Source organism: Callospermophilus lateralis, chromosome 1 (genome assembly GCF_048772815.1).
Source record: "Callospermophilus lateralis isolate mCalLat2 chromosome 1, mCalLat2.hap1, whole genome shotgun sequence".
NCBI classification, from domain to species: Eukaryota; Metazoa; Chordata; class Mammalia; order Rodentia; family Sciuridae; genus Callospermophilus; species Callospermophilus lateralis.
Window position 1 is genome coordinate 145,538,765 of NC_135305.1, and position 21,097 is coordinate 145,559,861.

Below are 21,097 nucleotides of genomic sequence, written 5' to 3' on the forward strand. Positions count from 1 at the left end.
AACACCCGGAGTCACTAATTATTAACCTGTTATCACAACAGCGCATTGGATTTCGCTGTAAGCACACGTGCATGCTCACACTCTTCCTCTTCTTAAAAGTGGGATGCAGACACCATGATCTTTTACACTATTTAAGTACAAATCTGGCTGAGAAAAAGATATTCTCCCAGTTGCCTACAGAACCTCTGAAAAACGAAAGAAACTAAACATGACACTAGCGATATGACCCGACACACAGTCCATGTTCAATTTCCCATTGCGGAAGCTTTCAAATTGTACTAACCTCTGGGCTCCATTTCCAAAACCTCTGATTTAACTGAACAAAGGGTGGGGTCTGAGCATCTGTATATTTTTAAAAACCCTGCTGCCCACCAGGTGCTCCTCATGTGCAACCAGGATTGAAATGTGCTGCACAAAGAGATGTAAAAATGACCCTTTCCAAAATACCAACATTGATGAATACAACTTGTTAGGTGTTCACTCTCCTACACGCCCCAGGCCCAAATCTGCCCACTGACTATTTTTGTAAATAGTGTTATAGGAGCTGAGCGTGGTGGCACATGCTTGCAATTCCAGTGGCTCTGGAGGCTGAGGCAGGAGGATCACAAGTTCAAGGCTAGCCTTGGCAACTTAGTGAGGCCCTGAGCAACTCAGCAAGACCCTGTCTCAAAATGAAAAATAAAAAGGGCTGAGAGTGGGGCTCCATGGTTAAGTGCCCCTGGGTTCAATCCCTGGTAACCCCTCCCAAAAAAATAGTGCCATAGGAACCCAGACTCACTCATTCTAGCTGCTTGAGATTACAAGCTCATGGGGCTTAAGAGCTACAACAGAAGCCCTGTGATCACTAATCTGAAATACTTACTCTCTAGGGTCCTTTACAGAAAAAAATTGCCAAGCCCTTCTTGCTCTAAGCCAAGTCCAAGTCTCTCCTTCTGTGCTGATCCTACATTTTTAAAGGAGTCATCAGGACCGTTATCCAGGGGAAAAGTCCTTAACTATAAAGACTGCTTATGACTATCTTGCAGGAAATGCCTTACGTCTCCAAGAAGGCCCAATAAGGACCTACCACCAGACCCAGAACTAAATACTCCTAATAGCTCAAGACGCTGGAGCCAGAAGGTGGGTTCAAATCCTGGCTCTGCACTCACAAAGCTGGGTACCCTTGGGAAAGTGGCTTTACCTCTCTGAGCTCTTCCAATGAGAGGTGAGAACCATTATTAGGGTTTCTGTGAGAGTTAAATGAGTTAATATTCATTCGTAAAGTACTCCAAGAGGGCCTGGCACAGAGCAGAGGCTTCGGGAGTGTCCCTGCCTATTGTTGCAAACCAAATTTTACTGGAACACTGAACAATGACAGAGTCGAGTGGTCCAGACAGCGCCCACCCCACCAAGTCCAGAATGCTTGCCTTCTGGCCCCAGACCCAGCCCAGCTTGGGGTGGAGGACACCCTCCTGCTTACTATCAGCATGATCACCAGCTGGTTCTTCTTGGCCACCTGTGCATGGGAGAAGATGCAGTCCAGCACCTGGGACATGTCCGGCTTGAACTGCTCCCTGAGGTTTATCACACACTTGTCGTAGTGAGCTAGAGGGGAGAGGAGGCAGCCTGGGGTTAAGACGGCGGCTCCTCCCCACCGCGCTGCCCAGGTCTGCCACCCGTGCCACCAGCGGGGGCCCTGTCTCTTGCCTTGTTGGAAATGATGCTCAACCTGCAAATATCTTCGCAGGAGATCCAGCACCACCGCCTTCATGTAGCCGCGGGTCCCACTTCGGTACCTGGGGAGAGGGGAGGCAGCCAGGTTACCGCCCACCTGGCCCCCTGGGACATCCCCCAGGGCTTTTATGGCTTTAGAAAGGAGGTGACAGTCACCCAGCCATGTGGAGGCTGTGCCCTCTGATTCTCAGGCACCGTGGCCTGGGTCTGCAGGCAGACCTGCCCCTCAAACCAGCGGCCCTGCTGGGTGAGTACCGGGATGGAGCCCTGGGACAGCCCTGGGTGGCCCTGGGTGGCCCTGGTGAGGCCCTCCAGGGAAGGGAACAAACCTAAGAGAGCTGGATGCTGAAGGGGGGAAGCCAAGTTTAACGGCGAAAATAAAAATGTCCAATTAAGCACCCAGTCTATAAAGAGATTTTCCCAAAAGACAAACTTGAAAGACATTCACCAAAAGATAGATCCTGTGTAAATTTCCTTTCCCCTTTGAGACAAAACTTTTTCCTGGGTTAAACTGCGTTTCCCGAAACATTCCCTCTTCTAGAATATTTCTGAACACAGGGAATTGGGTTTCTCAGGGGGTGCGATACTAAGTTCTAGGGAATCAGAAACCAGCTTTCCCCAGCAGGACTGAATGACAACAAAAGAACAAGAATTAAAATAGTAAATAAAAAATCATTCCAAATGCAATTGTTTTATCAGTCACAGCACGGGTAGAACTTAGATAATTATGTTCAACACAGAAAGGTTTGCTGGAGAATCGATTAATACCACGTGTTCATTCCTTCTGGGTGTTTCTCTGAAGCTTAATGGGTGGGTTTAAGGTGAGCAGCAGATGCATTTTTGGGGGGACTCCCTGGTACTCCTTGGTTGTGAGGCTTTCATTTTGTGGGGATGCACTTCAAAATCCCCTCTAACTGCTGCAGCCTACAGGGCCAGTCGGAGCCCAGGAGTCGCGGGACTCCCTGAAAGGAGGGTCACCTCCTAAGGTCCCCCATTCTCTCTACCTGAGTTCCTGGCACTTGGTAATTAGGTAGTGATCTGATTGGTTCAAATCTGCTTCCATTCTCTCTATGAGCCAAGCTATCTTGCTACGTAGGTTCTTCATGAAAAACGGCAAAGATCTCTCTTACCATCAGCACAGTCCTGCAGCAGACTGCCCCTGCCCCTACCTACCCAAGATACGATTCAAGTTATTCACCAACCTTCCTTTGCAGTGGTCCCCAAAACCACAATGGTAATTGCACGGTCCTTTCTGGTACATGAAACCCTCTCATCCCACTGCGTCCTGATCCAAGCTACCACCTGGTGAACACTGGCCAAATGTCACGGCTTTCCCAAGATAGCCCACATACGACTCCAAGTGACGTATCTTGTGAAGTGTTTTTACACCCCTTTCGCCTGCTGGTGAACTGAGACCCACGGAGGGTAAGGCCAGGTCTCCACTTTCAGCAACAGCAGTGCCGGGACTCCTGCGCTCGGTGTCAGTGAGGACCTGCCCCTCAGACAGCCCCAGCCCAGCTCTGGAGACAGGTGACCCCTCAGGGTGAAACCGCACCCCCTGGAGGGCCCAGGGGCCCTTCACCTCTGAACCAGCTGCACGATGCTCTGGGTGTTCATGAAGAAGACCTCTCGGTCGGCCTTGCGCTGCAGGGTGGCCGCGTGGCAGTCCAGGATGGTGGCAATCTAGACAGGACAAGACAGGTCTGACCACTGACAGCAGGTGACGAAGCCCCGACGTAGCCATCACGGGTCCCACCCAGGGTTCAAAACAATCCCAGCCCCGAAGCCATCTGGTCACCCTGAAACAGCCCTGGTCCCCCCTTGGCGTACTTCTGGGAGACTTCAAGAGCTCAGAATGACAACAGTCACCAAACAGGCGCACGGTACTGGGACAGAGCGGGAGGAAGGACCCAAGCCCAGGTGAGGGGGGAAGGGGCATTTTTTTGTTTTTAAGACATTTAGCCTTCTTTTTTTCCAAATAGTCTCTTTTAGTTGTTGATAGACCTTTATTTTACTTATATATTTATATGTGGTGCTGAGAATCGAACCCAGTGCCTCACACATGCTAGGCAAGTGCTCTGCCACTGAGCCCCAGCCCCAGCCCCGGGAAGGGTCCTATATTTACAATTAGACTTAATGTCATTGGTCTATTCCTTTCAGCAACCAAAGAAGCTACTGTTGCTGTTTCTGGTCCCGGGGACTGAACCCAGGGCCTCGTGCATGCCAGGCAAGTGCCGAACCATGGAACCACACTCCAGCCCTTTTAATTTTTTATTTTCAGGCAGGGCCTTACAATGTTGTCGAGGCTAGCCTTGAATTTATGGTCCTCCTGCCTCAGCCTCCTGAGTTGCTGGGATGATAATGTGTGCCACCATATCCGGCTGACAAAGGTATTTTTAAAGAAAATTAAACCTGCATCAGCAACAGATTTCTGAAAGTTCCAAGCATGGGCCTTTTTCAATTAGGGTCCTCTGGAGCCTGGCTTTTGTTATCTTGAATTGAGATACGACTTACGTGCCATACTCTTCTCCCACCTCCCGTAAGGTGCCTGTTCCTTGGTCTGCAGGATACTCACAAAGATGTACACTGACTAATTTTAGGGCACTTTTTTTTATGGTTTTTTCTTTGGAGGGGGTACCAGGGATTGAACTCAGGGGCACTCGACCACTGAGCCCCATCCCCAGCCCTATTTTGTATTTTATTTAGAGACAAGGTCTCCCTGAGTTGCTTAGGGGCCTCCCTTTTGCTGAGGCTGGTTTTGAACTCACGATCCTCCTGCCTCGGCCTCCCAAGCTGCTGGGATGACAGGCATGCACCACCACACACCCGGCAATGTTAAGGGACCTTCATCACCCTAGAACTGCACACAAATTAGCCATCACTCCTCAAGTCCCCTCTGCCTTACACCCTGGTAAACTGTCCCACGTCCTTCTCCATGGATTCTCCTATTACGGACATTTCTTCTAAACAGAAGCATAAATCAAGTGGGTCTTTTGTGACTGGCTTTTTTCCTTAGCATGAATCAGCACTTGATTTATTTTTATGGCTGAACAATGTTCTAACCTTGATGGACAGCCCTGGGTTCCATTCCCAGTGATGGAAAAAAAAAAATCTAATCTCTAGAATACTCAGCCTCTGGGGATGACCTGTAAGTAGGTGTCAAGAAGCCCACTTGCTGGATCTGGTGGCACATGCCTGACATCCCAAGGGCTTGGGAGGCTGAGGCAGGAGGGTCATTAGCAAGGCCTTAAGCAACTTAGTAAGACCACATCTCTAAGTAAAATTTAAAAAGGAGAAAAAGGCTCAGTAGTTTAGCACCCCTGGGTTCAATCCCTGGTACCAAAAAAGAAAAAGAAAGAATGAAGCCCAACTTGATCAGAGGCCAGGCATGGAGACCGGGCGTCCCCGGGGGCTGGCTGGGCCCCGTACCTGCTGGCTGGGGAACTGGCACAGCACAGAGGTGATGTTGCTGGCGTACTGGGCCATCACCCTGCGCACCGACTTCTCCACGGGGACGGGGATGCGACCCGACACGCTGGTCATGATCTCCTGCAGCTCCAGCAGCGGCAGGGACGGGTGCCGGAGGGTCGTCATGAGCTTCTGCACCCACTCCTTCAGCTGCAGCGGAGACCACCCCAGTCAGCCACAGCCCCGCGTGGCCAAGGACCCTGCCACCCACCACAGCCCAACCCAACTCAACCCGCCCAGGCCTGAGCACTGCTGTGGCCAGAGAACTTGACCCAGCAGCCTCTAGAAGAGTCCAGAGGGGGAAGGCCCCCTGACCACAGGGGGAATGGCCAAGTTTCATACCCAGGGAGGCCCCTGCTCCCTTCTCTGCACCCAGCACAGGGTGAGGAGGAAACGTAAGGTCATGTGACCAGCTAGCATTTGTGGGACACTTGCTTAGTGACAGACACCATCTAAAAACCTTTCTTCAGAAGCTGTCCTTTGATCCTCAGAAAGTATTCTACCAAGTAGGAATGATAATCATTTTCCTTTCACAATTGAAACTAAAACACAGAGAGGTTGATTAAGTTACCCCAGATCCCCCCAGCTATACCAAGAAGCAAAATCAGAGTGCAAACCAAAGCCACTGAGCTCACATGCCTCCAACAGCTGCCCTACTCTGTTTCCAGTGTGTCTCTGGCCACCAGGGATGTTCTTTGGGTGGGGATGATAATGGTGCCAACTCCAACAACAAAGGAGGTTCAAAATGTAACTGACAAGTGCAAAGACTCTCTCTGCAGCAATACTCTATCTATAGAAAGACTCTATCTACAGCAATCATCATTAGGCAGCGTGGCACAGCGGTGAAGAGCTCAGACCCTGAGGCCAGATGGCCGGGGTTCAAACCCCATCTTCACCTCTTTGAGGGAGAAGCAGGGCACATTTCTCACCCTCTCTGAGCCTCAGCTTCCCCAACTGCAAATGGAAATCATACAGGTTCCTGCTTCTTAGGCTGCTGGGAAGCTCAGACGGCTTCATCAACTTTACACACTGAGAACGGCATCGGCACACAGTACGCCCAGACAAGGGCTGTCACCACTGTCCTTGCCCCCGTCACTGAGCCTTGCACCCTGAGGGGCAGCCCCCAGGGGGATCTTGGTCAGTTTAGCATCAGGGTCTTTCAGGAAGGTCTGCAATATGGGGATCTCCGTGTTTCTCTTGGGACCCTGGGATGGTGGCTGGTGAGGACAGTGTCCCTGAACCAAGTGTCTTCCTGCTGGTGTCATTAAGCAGGACAGGAGGATCAAGAACAGACAGCCTCAGCAACTCAGTGAGGGCTGGGAAATGAGCCCCCTGGGTTCCAGCACCAAGGGGGGGGGGGCTGGCCACACCCACAGACTCCTCCCCAACTTCCTGAACTCAGGGAACTAACATCAGCTATCATGGAGAGAAAATGCACCCCAAACTTACAAACTGCGGAATTCCCTGAGGACGGTCCTTTACAGAAACAAGAGAGGACTGTTTTCTCATTCCTTGTGCCAAAAAAAGCCCCCTGATGTCACGGAGTGAGCCCCCTGCTGTCACGGAGTGAGCCCCCTGATGTCACACGGAGTGAGCCCCCTGGACTGCACCTGCTCTTCACAGGGGACCTACCTTTATGCTAAAGATAGGCTCTGGCAGGCAGTAGCCGCTCATGATGTTGGTCAGGTTCCCCAGGACGCTGTGGAACACCTGGTGCAGCTTCTCTCCCAGGATGGGCAGTGTTGGCTGGGCGGGCAGCTCTCCTGTGAAGGGCTGCGCCTGGTGAGGGACAAGAGGGGCGGGTCACAGAAGCCCTGAACCCCATGAGACTCGACAAGCCGGGGCATGAGGCAGATGGATGGGCTCCCACAGACCTGGTCTAGGAGGGTGAACCCCAAAAACCAACAGGAGAAAATACTGCACCAGGATTTGGAGTTGCTGAATTTGTCCCCTGACCAGGTGTCCCAACTCAGCCCCTCCACAAATGTCACAGCGTTACTGATTCAGACTCCAAACCATTTTAGAAGTCGTTAGATTTTTTTTTTTCTTATTTTGCTTTGCTTTGTAATGAAGATCATCTCCCTATTTTCTCTGTTCATTTCCACTGTCTGGTGAGTGACAAAGGCCTGGCAGGATGAAAACCTCATAGAAACAAAACTGAGTTTTGGAAATCATAAACGTTCAGCCTCAGGTAACCACGAGGAAAAATCACCAGCTCCCCAGAGCGGCAACAGGACTCAGCACACCCATGTATGTGCTAGTTCATTCTACGAAGGCCCGCTGGCACCCATATGGTTGGGACAGGCCATCCTCCAAGTCTGGAACACTCGGTCTCCTGCCCAACCCTCGGCACCCTGCAGGCTCCTTCTCCCCGTGAGCTGACTTGAGGGGATCCCCCTCTGCAATCAGCTGCTGGCTTCTGCACTGGGTCCCCATAGCCGAGACCAAAGGCAACCGCTCTCACTGCGATATGAGGCCAAACGACATCCTGTGCCCATCCGTCTCCTGGGAGTTCACATGAGCCTCAGATTTCTGTGAACCTGCAAGGACTTGGGGGTGGCCAGGTCCTGCCTCACCAACCCAGCACAGGAAACGCTGGCTGACAGGGCTCCCGCTGCACATACCGGGCGCACTTTAGAGGGGTCATCGAGCTCCAGCCTGGCCACCACGCAGCCGGCTTCCAGCACGGCTCCCGGCCGCTTGATGTACTTCACCCGGCCGCTTTCCTGCACGTTCAGGGTCATGATCATCTTCATCACCTGTTGGGCAAAGAGAAGTAGGACAGAGACAACGGGGACCCGCTGGTGGGTGGCACCCTGAGCCACCCAGAACCAGGGACTGCAGAGCAGGGGCTGTGACCTAGGACGGAGAGACTTAGGTTGCTCCGGGCCCAGGCTGCTCCGGGCCCAGACTCTCAACCCGCAAAGCCTGCCCTGACAGGGACGCTGGCGTTTCTCTGCTGCTTTCCCTAGTTCTTGTTTTTGGTTGCAGAGCTGGGCACGGAGCCCTGGGCTGTGCATGCCAGGCGAGTGCCTGCCAATGAGCTACTCCTCCGACCCTAGGAACCTTGATTCTCCCTGGGGCTTGTAGGTTGGCTTAGCTTTTATGCTGCTTCTCACAGAACCCAGGGCCTCGCCCACACTGGGCCACCCGCTCCCTGGCTTGCCTTGACATTTATTCTCAAAGGCAGGCCTCGCTCCCAGAAATACGGAGCAGGCATACTGCAACAAGTGATCGGTGTTCGGGGACGTGCCCCACAACAGAGTTTCAGTCATCAACAGGCCAATCATGACAGCAGGGCCCAAAGAGGTAGAAACTTCCCCTCTCCCAGTGACATGGTGGCCGTCCTAAGGTCACAGTGCAAGACACTAATCATCTGAGGTGACTGCTGGTGTGAAAAACCTACGTGCTGCCCTGTGAGGACCGCAAAAGCAGAGCACAAGCACGCGCAGCACGTCACACTCCGTGACGACACCACAGGGCTGCTGACTGGTTGATGTGTTCACTACGCTTTCTATGGGTGTTTGACAACATACTCCTTCTATTTATTTAAACAACAACAAAAAAAGATCACAACAGGCTGCCGTGCCCACCAGCAGCCGCCTCCTGTATCTCACATCTCGAGGCCACGTGGGGTGACTGGCCCACGCCATCCAGGCCATGCAAGGTCACTGTGTGACATCTGCGTGATGAAGAAACCATCCTACAATGCAGTTCTCAGAACCTGCTCCTCCTATGTGCTGTGTGAATCAAACACTCTGTCACCAGTTCCTGGGGCACAAGCTCCCGAGAGGCCTTGGGGGTGCTCTGTGGGATGGGGGACCGGCTCTCGGAAGGGCCAGCAGCCCACAGCTCGCCTCCCCACCTCCTGGGGGTCTGCAGACGTGACTGGCGTAGGATTTGTCCGCATGGTCCCAGCTTCGGACAGTCAGGGCAGTGCTGCCCCTGGCTTGGCAGGTCACAGCTCGTGCACCCAAGCCAGCCAGGCCAGGGCTGAAACCCAAGATCCCCAATCGCCACCTCTGTGATTTCCAGAAAGTGCCTTCCCTTCTCTGAGCCTCAGTTTCTCCAACTGTAAAACGGGACTCGTGAGTCACACCCAGGGCTCTCGTGAGGACTGCGTGCGATGAGGCACCCGTCCTGTGGCGGGAGTCTGAGACACCGCTCACCTCCCTGCTGGTTTGCGTTGCTGTTGTCCTTTTTCCTGGGCATGGCGAGGAGGCCAAGTTCAAGTCCTGATTTTGGGTGACCTTGAGCACATTCCTTGGCTTTCTTTTTTTTGGTACTGTGGATTGAACTCAGGGCTCTCACGACTGAGCCCTATCCCAGCCCCATTTTGTATTTTATTTAGAGACAGGGTCTCACTGAGTTGCTTAGGGCCTTGCTGCTTACTGAGGCTGGCTTTGAGCTCGCCATCCTCTTGCCTCAGCCTCCCGAGCTGTTGGGATGACAGGCGAGGGCCACCGCACCCGACTTCCTTGGCCTTCTTGGGCCTGATCTTTTTCACATGTAAAACGGGGATCACATTTGTGCCCCCTCCCATGGTTGCTGGGAAGGTTGAAGAAGTAGAGAGGTCAAGTGCTCAGGCCAGCACCTGCCCACGGTAAGGACTTCCCAAACTGTACACTCGCTGCATCCTGAGGGGGCCTCAGTTCTCACTCGCCCCTGGGCCCAGATTTCCCCTTTGAATGCTGCGGGGCATCAGTCACCTCCATCTCGGCGTAGCTGCTCCCCGCCTCCACGTGGCCGCCATCCTCCACCGTGTACTGCGTCAGCTTCCCGGCCGAGGGGGACCTCAGGACGGTGGGATCGTTCTCCTTCTCAAACACGCACGTCTTGTTGCCGATGGTGATTCGGTAACTGGGAGAGAGGAGGAGCAGGCAGAGGGACAGATGAGGACCCTCGGCCCTGCAAGCCCAAGGTGGCTTCCCCTGAAGGTGACCACACGTGACACCCTCTGAGCAGCCGTGGGGACTCCACGGTTTCAAATGGGGACATTTGGACATTACCATGGAGACACTGAAAGTGAGTTGGGGAAGAAAAACAGGTGTTTCTTTTCACCCTGGCTGAAAACTAGAGCCTTTTACTGATAAATCCCACCAGGTCCTGGCACCGAGAAAGCCGTCGATAAACGTTACTCGATCCATCTCGGATTCCAGACCCTCTCCTTGCCTCTGAACTGGGGAGCGCGTGCGTTTGGGTAGAACCTACATAATCTTGCATGTTCTTGGTGTAAAGAACGCAGCTTAAAAAAGAGACGACAACGCCCCTCGGGAGGCACTTAATCTGCCCTCTCCCGAAACACCCAGGCCCGGAACGGGAGCAGGGGTCACTGGCCCGTGTTCCACCCGCCGTTCTCTGTGGCTGCAGTAGGCGCTGCCTGCTCTGCAAGGGTCACCAACATGTCACCGTGTGATCTCAGAATGATCAGATGAGCTGAAGGGTGCCCATGCCCATGGGGTAAGCAGGCGCACCGTCACGCACCTCCCAGGCCACAGAGCTGGGAGCCCTGCCCCGTTCAGCTCTGAACCCCTCTGGGTCCCTAGGAAGGTGCTCCCCGCCTGGGAGCCCTCCCTGAAAGTCTGGCAATGGCACGAATCCCAGACACTCCCGAGGGAAGGCCTCGTCCAGAGACCTGTGCACAGGCCAGCTCTGCAGTTTTGATGCCCTGTGCACACCCTGCCCGCCGTGGGCCCTGGTGTCCCCTGTGGGCCCCGGGCCCCCGCACACCTGTCCACTTCCTCCTTCAGGTACGTGGTGTAGCTGTTGCCGTTGTAGGACAGCAGCAGCCCGCCGTCGTTCAGCCGGTGGGCGTCAATCTCGATATGGCAGCCGTTCATGATGAGGACGAACATGGTCAGAGACTGCCGGGCCACCTGTGGGGACAGGCCTATGTCATCACCTGGACTCAGGATGTGCCCCCATGGCTCCTCGCACCGTGGGAAACGGCAGGCTCTGCAGGAAGAGTGGTGGTGCCCCCCCTCTAGCCCTCGTCCTCATTCACCCCAAGGGGGCTGAGGGGCTGGCAGGGCCTGGAGTCCACAGTGTCAACTGCAGACACGCATCCTACCTGGTCATCTCTCCTGGGCTGTCCACCCTTCGGGGCTGGGGGCTCCCTTCTAGTTCCCATCACCAAGCGCCAGCCCTGAGCAAGGCTGCGGGTGGCAGGGTCAGGGGCTCATCACACTCTGGGTAAAGCAGCCCTGGAGACCCCCCAATGGCCTGGTTCCATAGACTGTTTATGTACCCCCCAAGCCCCCCAGTTTCCTATGCTAAAACCTAACCTCAAATGCAATGGTAGGGTGTGGGGCCTTTGGTGGTGATCAGGCCAGGAGGGTGCAGCCTCCATGAACGGGACCATTGACTTCCACCAAGTGACCCCAGAGAGCTCCTGGCCCTTCTGCCACACGAGCACACAGCAAAAGAAGGCACAGCCACAAACCAGGAAGCGGTCACCAGACCAGCGTCGGCTGTGCCTTGACCTTGGACGTTCCAGCCTCCAGGACTATGAGCAACACATTCTGCGGCTGATAAGCCACCGCATCTACGGGCGAGGACACCCCAACATGGATTATGGCTCCGCCCCCTAGGCCCAGCTCTGCCCAGGGACACATGTGAGCTGTGGAATACTTGAGAAACGGACAGGCTACTAGGCTCTGGCCTAGCTCTGAGTTTCAGTCCCACTGAAATACCAGCCCACCTGACCTGCAGGTCACCGAGTGTTTTGAAACGGGCATCCCCCGCACCCACGACCAACAAAATCCAGATTTTGAAAAGATAGCCAGGAATATAGGAATACGGATGGCAACATTATTTGTGATAATAATAAAAACTGCCATTGAACTAGCATCCAATCTTGTCACCTTTGTTGTGGAAAACCCCAGACCCTCTCGGTCCAATCTGGTGAACCCCTAGTAACCTGGCCTGTTTAAATTAATCCAAATTAAATACAATGTAAAATCCAGTTCCTCGGTCACCCTCGCCACATTTCAGGTGGGACCCTGACCAAGTGAAGAGCATCACCACGGAAAGTCCTGCTGGACAACACAGCAGAGACCAAACTGGCTTTGGAGGAAACTTGTTCATGACTTTAGGTATCACAGCAGGAGAACGATTTGCACCATGATCTCTGCTAACACACTAGGAGAGTCGGCCTCCACGCAGCAGTGAAGAATCGTTTGAGTTTTGTGATTCCGTGGACTTGTTTGAAACTTTAAAGTTTTCTACAATTAGATTGTGCCACATTGAAATCAGGTTGGTAGAACCCAGGGACCCAAAGGAAGCCAAAAAACCTTGGGGTGGGGGGATGCAGATGGAGAGTACCTCCCAAGGACAATGCATTTGTTTGCCTAGACTCAAAGTCTCTGTGTGCTCAGAAATAATAAAAGTAAAGTCAAAGAAAATAAAATTGTGCCTCAGAAACAGACTCAGATTCGGTCCTCTTCCCACCCCCCAAAACATGAGGCTGGAAGTGCCAGGCTGGCCACTGCTTCCAGGGGGACATTAAGTACCTGCAGCCGCACCAGAGACCCTGGCACACATGCATGGCTCACCCACCCGTGTGGACCCCGGGCCTCATGCTGTGCCTGCACATGTCAGGTCACCTCTGGGCTGAGTGGACCTTCAGTGTCACGGGAAAGCTAACTAAACTCCTCCGAGAGAGGACAGCCACCAGAGGAAGCCCCAGGAATGCTGATGGTGAACCCCAGAATCTGTACATAGATTCCTGGTGCAGAATGCAGAACTAAACCAGCCTCCCAGGCCCTGGGAATGAGCGTGGGCCAGGCCAGCTCAGAGAAGGCTCTGCTCATTTGGAGGGACAAACAACCTCCCAAGACTCATGACTTTCCTGGTACCTCAGAATGTGACCTTGTTTGGAAACTGGATCTTTGCAGATGTAAATAGTTAAAATGAAATCACGTTGGGTCAGGATGGGCCCTAAATTCAATCTAACAGGTGCTCCTATAAAAGGAGAAGAGACGGAGACACAGGTGCGGACCCAGAAGCAACGTGAAGAGACAGCTCGCTCGCTCTCTCTCACACACACACACACACACACACACACACACACACTCAGAGGCCCTGTGAAACCACTGGAACCCCTCTAGGCCAGAGGCCCCTCCGTAGCACCATCAGAGAGACCGCGGCCCAGCTGGCACCTGGACTTTGGACCTCTGGCCTCCAGACCGTGGGAAAATAAACTGCTGTTGTTTCAAGTCACCGCTGGGTAGCATGTTGCTCCAGCAGCCACAGGAGATCACCAGACGGAGCCACCGTGACCTCTGCACACCACCCGGCCCTGCACTTTCTGAAAACCAGTGCTTAGGTTTCAGGGTCACGAAGGAACTACTCAGGGATTCCCGAGGAACACAGCGGCTCAGACCCGAGCAGGAGAAAATCCGCTCCAGGGGGTTCACCCACCACATAGAACAAACCCCCTCCGGCCCCCAGAGCGCTGCACCCGGAAGCCCAAGGGCTCTACCTTGAGAATGTACTTGATACCCCCGTAGATTAGCTCCACGTCCACGAGGTTCAGCAGAGAAGCCGCTGGGAGGACCTGGCCCCTGGAAGACAAGGCAGACCCATGACAGCCTGGGGAGGGGCCGAGCACGCCCCAGCCACCCCTGGGGTCTAAAAATATCCCCAGGGGCAGGAGGTGCCGCTCAGTGCTGGGCATGCACAAGGCCCCGGGTTCAAGCCCCAGTGATCCCCTGCAAAAAGGAAAGAAAAACATCACCCACCTCTTTGACCTTCCCAAGCACCCAAAAGCCTGACTGTGCTAAAAGGTTAAGTCCGATTAAAAGACTTAGATCCTGCACACCTGTCATCCCAGTGACTCAGGAGGCTGAGGCAGGAGGATGCAAGTTTAAGGCCAGCCTCAGCTACTCAGTGAGACCCTCAGCAACTTAGAGAGACGCGGCCTCAAAATAAAAATATAAAGGGGCTGGGGATGTGGCTCAGAGGTAAAACGCCCTTGGGTTCAATTCTCAGCTCTCTCTCCATCCCCTCAAAAATTTAAAAAAAAAAAAAAAACTTAAAAAAAATCAGCATCTGTTCAAGAATGTAAAAATTTACAAAAGCTTCTCAGGAGCAAAATCCACAATAGCTTCTTCTCAGAAAAACTCCGCGTGTGAGGACGTGTCACCTGCTACGGAAGAAACCAGAGAGGAGACGGTGATTCTATCCCTGCTCAAAGCACGACGGCTGAGCAGCAACGAGCTTCCCACCTGTTCATCCTTTTTAGCTTCCTGGCCTGTCACGGTGGTCCTCAATGGGAGGAGACGCTGCTCCTACCATGGGACATTTGGCAATATCTGGGGACACAGTTACTGTCCCATGGATGCTGCCATCACCCTGCAAGGCACAGGACGGTCCCCAACCACCAGGAACCAGCCCAAAATGTCGCTGGTGCTGAGGTGGGAACCTGGCTGTCCAGACAGCACGTGGCCACTCTCCCTTCTGGTCCAGGTTGCGGGTCCCTGTGGAGCAGGGGAGGGTCTGGGAAAGATGGCCTTTGACCCACTCTGCTTTTCCACCTCCACCCAAGTCTTACAATGCCCCTTACACAACTCCACAGGGACTGACTCCAAGGTCACTGTCGCCTGGCCTCAAGAGTCCCACCCCACCCCTGCCCACTCCACAAGACCCTCCACCCGCCCCAGGCTCAGAAGCCCAGTCTTGTTTTTTGGGGTTTTGTTTGTTTGTTTGTTTGTTTGTTTTGGACTGAGGATTGAACCCAGGGGCACTTAACTAAAAGCCACATCCCAGCCTTTTTTTATTTAGAGACAGGGTCTCACTGAGTTGCTTAGGGCCTCACTGAGTTGCTGAGGCTGGCTGTGAACTCCAGATCCTCCTGACTCAGCCTCAGCCTCCCAAGGCACTGGGATGACAGGCCTGTGACATCAAATCCAGAGGCAGCCCAGGTTTATCTGAGGAATTTCATGAAGGTAAGCAGGTAGAAAGGGCTCACCGCTACCTGGTGACCGGTTGGCCAACCCAATAAAGCCCGTCTCGCCTTTCGGGCCACCAACACACCTCACAAGAGGAAACAGACGGATCGCACACCCTACCTTTCCAGGGAGTGCAGGAAATCCGTCATGCAGGTTCTGAACATCGCATCGGCCACGTTCAAGGCCCCGCACACCACCCCAAGCATGACGTCCGGCTTCTCCGCCTAGGAAAGACTCCCTGTCTCAGAGTCTGCCGGGCGCTGCAGTCCCGGGCACCTGGAGGGCAGACGTGGGCAGACCTCTACCTGCACTTTCTCAGCAATAAGGTGGTCCAACCACCCGGTGTCTATGTCATTGTTCTGGAAGCTCTCGGTCTCCAAGAGGTTAATGAGGTATTCCACGGTGGTCCTGAAGTCCCCCCGGATGGACAGTTCCTTCAAAGCCACCACCATGTTCCTGAGGGGAAAAACACATGAGTGGTTGACGAATTCAGACAGAGTCCTTGGGACGCCTCATGATGGGTTCCCAGAGTGCCAGAGCCACCAGGAGTTGGAGGGGGTCCTGGGTCAGATGGCCAGGGTGTCAGCCTCAGCATCCTCATGGACTGAGTGACCTCAGGCAGGTGACCTAACCTCTCTGGCCCTCAGTTACCTCATCTGTAAAATGGGGGAATAACCCTGACATCATGCGGGTGTTTGAGGATTAAAATGACACACCCCGTGCAGAGTGCACAGTCGTTAATCCGTGAACCTGATTAAATATCATTGTAGGGCTGGGGATGTGGCTCAAGCGGTAGTGCGCTCGCCTGGCATGTGTGCAGCCCGGGTTTGATCCTCAGCACCACATACAAACAAAGATGTTGTGTCCGCCAAAAACTAAAAAATAAATATTAAAAAATTCTCTCTCTCTCTCTCTCCCTCTCTCTCTTTCTAAAAAAAAAATATCATTGTAATTATATCAACTACGAAAATAATTAATGACTGAGAGAGGAAGGGCCAGCCTCTCTGCTCATCACCGAGCCGTCTCCCCCTTGACCTAGTCAAGTCTCCTCCTGGTCCCATAGCTGGAGCCACCCTCTGGAGGGCCACTGTTACCCCCCAGCTGTGCCTGAGGACCACCTGCCCATGATGGAAGTTACCGGACTCAGGGCCCAGCAGGCTCTGTGGCTCCCACCCCCAAACCCAGCCTCCAACTGCAAAGGGCACAGGTCACAGGGTGGAGACCCTCTCTCCCTGGGGGACCACAGCCTGTGGAGGACAGAGGGGAAGGCCAGGGACTGGACTCGTCTCTTCCAGGAGAGGGAGCTTCCCGCAGGCAGTGTCCCCAGCCGTCAGCAGGCATGGGAAGAGGAGGGGAGAATGGAGACAGGGGTCACAGGGGTCACACAGGGCCACAGGATGTCAGGTGTGGTTGGAGCTGAAGATGAAGCCACTGGCCTCCAAGGCCACTGACTCCCCCTGCTAGCAGGGGCAGACCCCTCTTCAGAGGGCCCACGTCCAGAGAAACCAGCTCCAGGACAACCAAGACTACTGAGCCCCAGGCGGCCCCTGTCAGCCATGAGGAAAGCTGTTGGAGTGGGGGGTCAAGCCACAAGCCATTCCACCCGGGGGCTGGCCGCTTCCCACCTCCTCCCGTGAGCCTTATTTGCGGCACAGTCCTTGCTGAACCTCAAGCCTGCCGTGTCCACTGGGCATAATGAAATGAACCACTCCAAGCTGCCAAGGAGGCCTGGGCACGGAGACCGCCAGCTCCACTCAGTCCATCAGCAGCCAAGCGCCAGGTCAGAGGCTAAGGCTTTGTAAATGAAATGCCCACAACGCCTGTGGGCTGTGCCACTGTGAAGGGCAGTCAGCCACCCACGAGGGCTCGATTACGACAACAGCCGGTGCCCAGGTACGGTGTGCCGTTTCTGAACCTGAGTGTCCTGTGCTCAACGTCAGATTTCTCAGCTCTGCAGAAACCAGGAGAACGTGGGCTTGGCTCCGCCTGGAACCCAGGCCTGCGGTCACAGGCCTCAGAGTGGTGACCGGCACCCAGCAGAACCGCCCCCCCCCCCGAATTTAGTCTGAGCCGTGAATACAGCCAATGAGGGGACTCTTTACAAGCTGGGTTTCAAGGGGCCTCTGTCCTTTAATTCAGCTTTTAAATTCTTGGCATCACCTTGAAGCATCCTTTGGGTCTCCCTCAAGCGAGACCCCTTACAAACCCAAGATCTAATGGCTTAATCCCCAAACGCCAAAGGCCAAATGTTCTCCCTGATGTGCGGATGCGAACAGGAGTTGGAGAGGGTCCTGGGTCAGTCAGATGGCGGGAGGTGGGGGGACAGAATTTCCCTGGATTAGACAAAGGGGAATGAAGGGAGGGGGATGGAATAGGAAAGACAGTAGAGTGAACTGGACAGAACTTCCCTATGTTCATAATGAATTCATGACCAGTGAAACTCCACATCATGCACAGCCACAGGAATGGGAAGTTAGACTCCATGTATGTAATAATATGTCAGAACACACTCTACCGTCATGTCCAACTAAAAGAACAAATTTAAAAAAACATCTGATGGATATGCAGGGGAACTTCTGGTTCTTAAAGGAGAGAGGGTGGAAGGGGAGGGTGCAGGGAAGGCGGGGCCAGAGGAGGAGAGGAAGGAAGGAGGGGAGGGGGAGGGGAGGGGAGGAGGGGAGGGAGGGAAGGAGGGACGGAGGGAAGGAGGGAGGGAGGAAGGAGGGAGGGAAGGAGGGAGGGAAGGAGGGAGGGAAGGAGGGAGGGAGGGAGGAAGGAAGGAGGGAGGGAGGAAGGAGGGAGGAAGGAGGGAGGGAGGAAGGAGGGAGGAAGGAGGAAGGGTGGGAGGAAGGAGGGAGGGAGGAAGGAGGGAGGGGAGGAAGGAGGGAGGGAAGGAGGGAGGGAAGGAGGGAGGGAGGGAGGAAGGAAGGAGGGAGGGAGGAAGGGTGGGAGGAAGGAGGGAGGGAGGAAAGGGCACAGGGAAGGAGGGACCAGAGGAGGAGAGGAAGGAGGGAGGAAGGGAGGCGATACTGACGAAATGGCCTCTTCCCGGTTCTCGCCCCAGGAGAAGCAGTGGCCAAACTGGGAATCAGCAAACTCGTGCAGGCCTCCCGTGGCAGCCACGCTGAAGTAACCCCACACATTCTTGCTGCTGCGGAAATTCAGTTCCTGGACGGTCCCAGAGCTCGGCTTAAACCCCTGGAGCCCAGACAGGAAAGAGCAAGGTATGAGAAGGCATTACTCCAGGTATGTGCTCATCAGAATTCAGTTCCAGAAAGATCCAAGAGCCCCGACCACAGGCAAATACTCATAGCTCCTGCCACAGTGTGGGTAGATAGATCCACGGGTGTACCTGTGTGAGCACCTCGATGTAATTCTTCCTTTGAAAAAATCTCTGAAACCATCACCACCAAGTTGGGACGGGGGGATGCCAGCGTCACATGGGTTAACATGGATCAGGCTGGACTGGGTGGAGGTGCATTCTGGTTTTATACACTGGACATTTTCTATAATATCAATTTTAAATAAGCCAGGCGTGGTGGTGCACGCCTGTAATCCCAGCAACTTGAGAGGCTGAGAGGGGAGAATTAAAAGTTTGAGGCCAGCCTCAGCAATTCAGTGAGGTCTTCAGCAACTTAGTAAGACCCTGTCTCAAACTTTTAGAAAATTAACAACAAAAAAATAAGGCTGAGGATATAGCTCAACAGGAAAGTGCCCCCTAGATTCAATCCACAGTATCAGAACAACAAAAAATTTTTTTAAATACGATTGTAGAGTGGAGGCTAAGGATACAGCTCAGTGACAGAGACTTGCCCAGCATATTTAAGGCCCTAGGTCCCATCCCCAGCCCATCAGGACCTGCGGCCGCTCACACACACCTGATTCCCTTTCAGAAGGTGGTAAGGGTGGGTGGACATGGAGCCCTCCAGCTAGGGTTAGGACTCATGAATTAAGTGACAACGCGTGCATTTAGCGGAGTGCCTAGACGTGGGTGGGAGTGGAGAGCTCCAGGGTGGGTTATTTTCAACCTGATTCTCTGTCCTTCCAGGGTCCTGTGAGCAAGCCACTGTCCCTCTGAAAAATTCCTGTTTGCTTATCTGCCAGAGCTGGTGTTTGGTTTGCAGCCAAAAATCCCAAACAAATACAGCTACCAAAGCCCAACATTCTTCAACCAAGCTGGGCGTGTGGTGCACACCTGGAACCCAGCACTTGGCAGGCTGAGGCAGGAGGACTCCAAGCTTAAAGCCAGCCTCAGTGACTTAGCAAGAACCCGCCTCAAAATAAGACCAAAGGAGGAGCTCAGGATTAACTCAGTGGTAGAGCACTCCTGGATTCAATCCCCAGTACCACACATACACAAAAAAACCTAAATCAAGGGGTCGGGGACTCCCTCTTAACCCAAATTTCTTGAATATAAAGATTTAATCACTACCCAATGCATACCTGACTCAAAACGTCACGTTACCTCATTCACGAGTACAATGTTTATGTCTTCACTTATCAGTTAAAAAGTATACTTAGTTCAAAAAATAAAGTAAAACATCCAGGCCTGATGGTGCACGCCTGTGATCCCAGGGACCCGGGAGGCTGAGGCAGGAGGATCGAGAGTTCAAAGCCAATCTCAGCAACTGAGCAAGGCTCTAAGCAACTTAGTGAGACCCTGTCACTAAATTTTAAAAAATAAAAAGGGCTGAGGAGGTGGTTCAGAGATTAAGCAGGATGGGTTCAATCTCCAGTACCAAGAAATAAATAAATAAATGATAAAACAAATACACAAGTTTAAAACATAGTAGGTTCACGAGTCCTTTGATAATCAGTAAGCATGTGTACTGTGATACAAGCCAGCTGTTTCCTTTTCCAAGACCCAGGTAAGGACAATAAGGGATTCCCACAGAAGGACAAATGCTATATTACAGCGAAAAGTGTCTGGGGCCAGAAATCAAAGGCCCTGGCTCTAAAACCAACTGTTTATCCCAGAGATGGATACCACCTTGCAAGTCGGGGCTCAGCCTGGCCTTCAGAGGTCCAGGAGTAGCAAAGGTAGGTCACCCCATCCTGTCCAGCTGTTGCACAGGTAACACCCAGAGGTTGCAATAATGTCACATGAGTGGCTAGACCAGTGCCACACACACTGTGTGTCCCATGAGCTGACAAACCATGGAATGTCCCTTCCAGACATTTCCTTTTCTATAAGCTGAGGAGCTGGACCACAGGGACCTGGAGGAGGCCGACTTCCATCAGCTCCACGCTGGGGCATTTGAGATGGAGGAGACACAGGGTCCCCGGCACTTGCCTCATCCGGGTTTTCGCTGGTGATTCTGGCTGCAATGACGTGGCCTCGAGGCAGGGGAGGGTTTGAAGGGGTGTCAAAAGATATGGGTGTCACGCCCCACGGCGACTCTCCATACAGAAGCCGGATGTCCTTCAGCCGGTGCAGCGGCACACCCATGGCGATCTAAAACCGAAAACCCATCCCACAGAGTCAGTCCCTCCGCGATGCTGACCCCACCGCGGTGAGCGCAGGGGGGTGCGATGGAGGACTGTCACAGGCTGAGCCAGACTAGCCCCATGACACTGCTACAGGGTGGCAAAGAAAGAAGAGGGCCAGGAGGCCAGACTTGGCTCCCGGGGGCAAAGGTACCGTTATGGAAAGCAGCCACATCCAGAGACCCGGGAGAAGTACAGGGTGGAAGGACAGAGGGGACCCTGTTGGCCAGAAAGGTAAACGGAGGTTTGGTGAAGGGCACCAGGATCTTTGGCAGGAAAAATATGCAAAACAGAGACCCCAGCTTGACCACACGATCACATCCAACACAGGGACTCTTGGTAGGATGCATTAGGACACAAAATCACCTCCATGATATCCTGCCAACCCGTTCAGTGTGAACCTGACACAATCAGATGACCCCGACCTTCTGCCTGACGGCTTCAAAAGGCCAGCGCTGCGGGCTGAGGCGGTGCTCGCC

The 21,097-nt window shown here is 53.6% G+C and overlaps 1 protein-coding gene across 8 annotated transcripts in view; it reads right to left on the reverse strand.

Annotated features, from left to right (window-relative positions):
- The window catches only part of Acacb (acetyl-CoA carboxylase beta), a 113,273-nt gene that overhangs the window by 43,280 nt on the left and 48,896 nt on the right, over nt 1-21,097 (reverse strand). For 6 of the 8 annotated variants that reach the window (XR_013155338.1, XM_077108868.1, XM_077108870.1 and 3 more), the window contains 12 exons: nt 20,425-20,586; nt 18,166-18,329; nt 15,437-15,587; nt 15,252-15,355; nt 13,664-13,745; nt 10,912-11,057; nt 9,891-10,041; nt 7,806-7,940; nt 6,814-6,960; nt 5,143-5,331; nt 3,296-3,396; nt 1,460-1,775 (listed from right to left, as the gene is read on the reverse strand). Coding sequence is in view for 7 of the 8 variants with exons in the window: in XM_077108868.1 (XP_076964983.1) it covers nt 1,460-1,775; nt 3,296-3,396; nt 5,143-5,331; nt 6,814-6,960; nt 7,806-7,940; nt 9,891-10,041; nt 10,912-11,057; nt 13,664-13,745; nt 15,252-15,355; nt 15,437-15,587; nt 18,166-18,329; nt 20,425-20,586 (1,848 nt within the window). In the remaining variant the exon portion in view is untranslated. The remainder of the gene's footprint in view (nt 1-1,459; nt 1,776-3,295; nt 3,397-5,142; nt 5,332-6,813; nt 6,961-7,805; nt 7,941-9,890; nt 10,042-10,911; nt 11,058-13,663; nt 13,746-15,251; nt 15,356-15,436; nt 15,588-18,165; nt 18,330-20,424; nt 20,587-21,097) is intronic. The other 2 variants (XM_077108869.1, XM_077108876.1) reach the window with 1 other exon arrangement.